Source organism: Lactuca serriola, chromosome 7 (assembly GCF_051521515.1).
Source record: "Lactuca serriola cultivar US96UC23 chromosome 7, Lser_US96UC23_V15, whole genome shotgun sequence".
Taxonomy (NCBI): domain Eukaryota; kingdom Viridiplantae; phylum Streptophyta; class Magnoliopsida; order Asterales; family Asteraceae; genus Lactuca; species Lactuca serriola.
Window position 1 is genome coordinate 59632117 of NC_136414.1, and position 5795 is coordinate 59637911.

General features: G+C 34.6%; 1 protein-coding gene across 4 annotated transcripts; it reads left to right on the forward strand.

Annotated features, from left to right (window-relative positions):
- Positions 1-402: 402 nt before the first annotated feature.
- On the forward strand, positions 403-3038 carry NINJA (Putative interactor of JAZ). 4 transcript variants are annotated; one of them, XM_079008869.1, is made up of 3 exons: positions 403-535; positions 1225-2223; positions 2306-3038. In XM_079008869.1, the coding sequence occupies exons 2-3, from the start codon at positions 1290-1292 to the stop codon at positions 2776-2778; spliced, it is 1407 nt and encodes a 468-aa protein (XP_078864995.1). In that variant the 5' UTR covers positions 403-535; positions 1225-1289; the 3' UTR covers positions 2779-3038. The 4 variants fall into 4 exon arrangements, with proteins under 4 accessions (XP_078864995.1, XP_078864996.1, XP_078864994.1 ...); XM_079008870.1 differs by having other exon boundaries at positions 442-686; XM_079008868.1 differs by having other exon boundaries at positions 442-657.
- The last annotated feature ends 2757 nt before the right edge of the window (positions 3039-5795 follow it).

Here is a 5795-nt window from a genome sequence, read left to right on the forward strand (position 1 = left end):
CAATCAATACAAAAACTTTTATCATTTCACCAACCTCATTCGAAACTATATAATACAAATATATTGTCCACAAAGCATTGATAACAATGAGTGTGTTTTAGGCCTTCATGGATCATGCATGTTGATTCATTAATTAAATATTTTTGTATTAAATAAGATTTAGTCAATCGAAAAGAATGCATGTAGATAATATTTTATAGCAAATTTGGTTTATTAACCAAAATACGAAAATATATTAAAACTTTTTGTGGACATTTATACGAGCTCATCAAAATAATACAGGGGGCGTAATATGTCCACGTCATTATTATTTATTGTTTATTTTTGGTGGTGGTAATATACATTTAAAAAAATTATAAAAATATTATATTTTACATAATAAAAAATAAAAAAATAAATCAATAGTGCAAGAAACACGTGCCTAAAGAACAAAGAAGTTGCCGACTTGGAAGAAAGCCATCTCCACCAACTATTCTCCCCTTGGCACCCAGCTTCAGCTAGGGTTTGATCCATGTCCTCTCTCTTAGCAATTTCGGTAATTTTAATTCTGCTTTTGTGAATCTGTTACGAAAAGTTCAGCGTTGATATTATAGACTCAATCAGATTCATCAATTGTTCAGTTTGATGCAAGTTTGACTGATTTTGATCGCATATCGAGTGAGTTCTTTTGTTACTAATTACTCCAAGTAAGATGGTCGTTTGATCTGTTACAGCTTATAGCTTTCTGTTTCCTGAAAGAATTATCAGTTTCCTTAGTCATAAGTAGTTTCAATCGTTTTTTGAATTGTTTTTAGGTTTTCAATCGACTAAATAGTAAAGTACTGGTGTTTTCGATTTAAGAAACTCTGTAATTAATATCATCGAGTTAGAATTGCGGTTTATATTCGTGTGTAACTGGATAATTTGCTTAAATTGGATGTAAAAAGAATGAACAGATAAGGAAAAAAAAATGTATATTGATTGATTATAGTAGCTTTGAACTGTTCTAAAAATTAAATTGTATCTCTAAATAGTAGTCTGTAAGTGTGTATTCCATCAGTTATGATTAGATGATTTATAGTAAATACTTGAGTTTCTTCTAAGATCTTATTTACAGCGACTTTCTTTATTTGCAATATTGCTATGTTTTTCTTGTATTATCCAGAACAAAGGGTTTCAATTTTCAAATTAGCAGTATTTGAATGAAATTCATATTTTCTGATGAAAGTACTTGTTATAATCTAGGTCAAGTGTAAGAAGATGGTGGTTTAAAGAGTCTGTTGAGTTCTTTGAAGTTTGGTTGACTAAAAATGGAGGATGACAATGGGCTTGACCTCACCTTATCCCTACCTTGTGGTGGCCCATCTACAGGTGCAAAGGGTAAAACCACCAGTGTTTCTGAAGTAAGAGGGGAGGAAGCTGATAACAGCAACAAATTGATTGATGATTTCAAGAACTTTCTAGATGGTTCTAATCATAGAGAAGAGTCAACCATGGCCTCTCAGAGAACTAATCAGTCAAAACCAGATGAAAATCTCTTTTATGACCTTTCCAAGAATACCCCTAATGTGGATACCTCAAACAGTGGAACCTTCTGGGGTAAAACTGATAATAGATCTTCTGAAACTGTAGAAGAAAGGAGACAAGATGCAAATAACAACAACAACAACAACAACAACAAACGAAAAAACATGTTTGATGAAATAAACCATCAAAAACGACATGAAAGAGAAGCTTATCTTTCTAATTTACATAAAGCAAGAACACAACCACATGTCTCCATAACTACAGATGAAGGTTCCATGGCTGAAAATGAAGATGTAGCAGACTCTGAAGCTGATGGTTCAACCTCAAAAAGACAATCTGAGGGGGGGAGTAAAGAAGTTCGTGGGGCATCTGATTCTAATGTTGACTTACAAAGTCAAAGGAGATTTACAATTTCATCAGAGAAAGATTATAACAAAGTTGGACACGTGTCACATGGTGTTTCATTTTCAGGGCAATCAGCAAATATCTTGAATATGCCTTATCAGTTGTCAGTCAAAGAGTCAAACACTATTCAAAATCCAGTCATGAGTTCAACACAGCAGCCTGTGATTCCTGCAAACTTGCCATTGATGTTTAATTACTCTTCTGTCCCTGTGCCTACAGTAGAGGCAGGTAAATCTGAAGGCCTTGTTTCGTATTTTGGCAGGGGCCCACCAAACACAAATAAGCAGAATGATGGATTGAAGATTACACAAGGTTTTGAATTATTTTTAAACTCTTTAGTTTTTACTTTTGAGCTGAAACAATTAGGGTTAATTTTGAATTATTTTTTTTGTAGGTGCCACGTCAGTAAATGCAGCAAAGCAATTTGAGAGGGGAAAGGGTGACAATAAACATGGGAAGGAAGAAGGGTTATCCATGCATACAGAAGGTGACATGAAGGGTATAAATGGAATTGACCAGGGAAGGGTAGCAGAGGGAATTCCACCCGAATTTCCCGCCATTCGACCTGGTATATCTGCAGAATTAAAATTTGGAGGAAGTGGGTCATCTCCAAATTTACCATGGGTTTCCACAACTGCCCCTGGACCTAATGGGAAGACAATATCAGGTGTTACATACAGATACACCGGGACCCAAATCCGTATTGTTTGTGCTTGTCACGGGTCCCACATGTCACCCGATGAATTTGTCCAGCATGCAACCGACCAACAACCCAATGGCGGCGGCGGCGGTGGTGGAGGAGGAGGCGGCGGTGGTGGTGGTGGTTTACAGTCATTTCCCAATCCTGCTGCATCTGCTCAGAATTGACACTGGTAATATCACTCTTTTTATTTGGCAGTTTAGCTTTAATAATAGTGGCATTTGATGCAAAAAATGACTGCTTATGATTTTGTCACTTTGTGATAAATATTTTGTTATAACTCTATGTCATATATATGTGTAGATTATATTATCTATTGGTAATTAAATAGGAAGTTGTATGTAACGATTGGTATTGTAGTTGCATTTCTTGTGTATTGATGACAATAATTTATGGAATTAATTGCGAACAATGTTTTATTTATTTATTTATTTTTTCTAATGTATCATTTAAGGCTAATAACTGTTTGGCAGCATCTAAATTTTTAAGAGGGTTTGAATTTTTAAGATCTGAATTTTTAAATGTTGTTTGGTTGGAATCTCTAAATTGTAGTGCTGAATAATAAAAATGATAAAAACTCCCTCACACGCTTACCCTATTCATCAATTCAATAAACATTTCAGCAATTTAAGCAAATTAGAACGTCACATCAGATTTAAATACCAGAAAAAACAAATACAGATTTCAGCAATTTCAGCATCAAGTCGATAAACATTTCAGCAACTTCTGCATCAAGAAAACTCAACATTATCAGCTCAGATTTCAAGTATTATAAAATCAAATTTCAAACATTATCAGATTATTTTGTGTACATTTGATTCAAGCATTACCACATCAGAAAACAACACATGGTCATCTGAATTCAGAATAGAAAAAAAAAAAAAGCAAAACAGCCATAGCGGTTCAGAGGAAAAAGAAAAGAAAAAAAAAGCTTCTTACAACCTGATGCATTTCGGCATTATAACATCTTACTTGCATCTCTTTAGAGCATTTACTTGCATCTCTTTAGAGCATCCACAGTAGGAGTTTTTTCAAAGAGCTTGTAAGCTCTTGTCATGTGTTGTTCCAACGATTGTATGATTGTGGTGGGTTCCATATGTTTTCAACCAATTATAAATAGACAGTTTATATATAAGCTGTAAAATGAAAAAAAAAAATAATGGTTCACTTTAATAAACAAATTGAAAAAGCTCTCCTATTGTAATGATATAATGAGTTTTTTCATGAAAAAACTCTCCTATTGGGGATGCTTATATTGTTACAACATTATACTTTCAATTTATAAGACATTATACTTGAACAACAACAATATCCTGAATCCTTGATGAATAGGGTAAGGGTTTGGTTAGATGTATGCACAGGTGCCTTCAGTAAGGGCTAGAGAGAGCTTGCTTCCATGGATGACCTCCAACATATATAATATTAGACCAGAATGGTACAAATAGGGAGAAGGAGGAGGAGGAGGAGGAGGCATATAGCTTGAAGAGAAAAGGAACTAACTATACATGTATACATACTATAAAGGAGGAACTAACTATATGGCTTGAAGAGAAAAGGAAAAAATAGAGTTGAGGAACAAGTAAGGGAAAAAGCAAGCTAAATTAAATGTCATATGGAGGCACAATCATATAAGAGAGAAATTTGGACATATACCACTTCACTACCCTGATTTTATGTCCCCATACAATCCTTATCTGAAGTGATGTCCTCGGAAAGAGACAACTTCTTTATGTCAGACATCACACAATCTTCCCATTTCCTTCTTGAACATTCTCTCTTTGCACCATCAATCGTGAGCAACTCCACATTCCTAACCGTAGTTATAGGGCGCCTCATGTGGTCCCACGATCTTCCTTCAAAATTTTGGTGATCGTCATCACTCCCAAAGTACTTTTAGTTTTGTATTAGGGTATTGTGTCCCACATTCTACCGCATGTCTATTGTAGTATACTCCTTTGCGCAACTTCCATTTTCATCTCATGCTTCTTAATTTGCTGACTTAGGCTGTCGCCCTGCCAAATTTCCCCTTGAGTTTAATGGAACCTTGTTTAACGAAACCTTCTTGTCACCAAAACTCCTATGGCCTCCCTCCATTTTAAATGTTCTGCTTTTATGTTGTTTGGTAACTTTGTCCCCAACATCCACCTCCTTATGGATCAAAGACCCAAGTAGTGTAGTACTTGCTCCCTAATCAGCTGATCAGGTATAAACAACATACTTCTACTTTCTAAAGTTTTTGCTGAAATTACACCATGGATATTCCATCTCCACACCACGGATATCCTAGTCTTTATCGCCAACAAATGTCATTGGAAAAAAAATACAACATGACACCCCTTCAAATCTCACAAGAAACTTGGTCCATAATGAGAGCAAAGATGTATGGGCTAAGAGCCAATCTATGATGTAACCCACTTTATGATGAGAAAGACTTCGTTTTGCCAACATGTATTCAGACACAAGTTGTAGATGTGCATTACATATCACGAATAACCTTGTCCTATCGCCCTTGTACATTTCTAGCTTCAAGTGTTTTCCAAATGGTCTCGTCTGCTACACAATCATATACCTTCTCTAGGTCGATGACACCATATGGAGATCCTTATTTCTTTCTATATACTTTTCCATAAGATGTTTGTTAAAGTGGATCAACTTCCCTTGCATGAAGTCAAATTATATCTATTCTAAATACCAAAGTCGGTGACCACTTCTTTTACTTTTACTCCCTTCTACTTTTGCCTATTTTTCATTTTAACTCTTCAATCATTTTTAATTTTTGGCAATTTAGGCCCCCTGCTAAGTTTCTTTTGTTGTTCCTCTTTTCAACTTTCCTTATTTTTCATTTTCACTCTAAATCATTTTTAGCTTTTGGCAATTTAAGTCATCCTTCTAAGTTTTTATTGCAATTATCCTCATACTTTAGTAAATAACATTTTCAATCCTTCACCTTTTAAAATATCATATTCACCATTTGAACTTTAGAAAATGTCAATTTCACCCCTTTTATTTTCTAAACTTTTGTTTTATTTCCATAATATGTATAATTTGATTTTCCTACGGTTATCACCCCTCTGATTTTTCTAACCTTTCATATGTGTCGGTATAAATTAGAGGTGGTCAATATTTCAGTATAAATTTAGAACTTTAGTTCGTTTATTAAAAAAAAATTAATGTACCTGTCGGG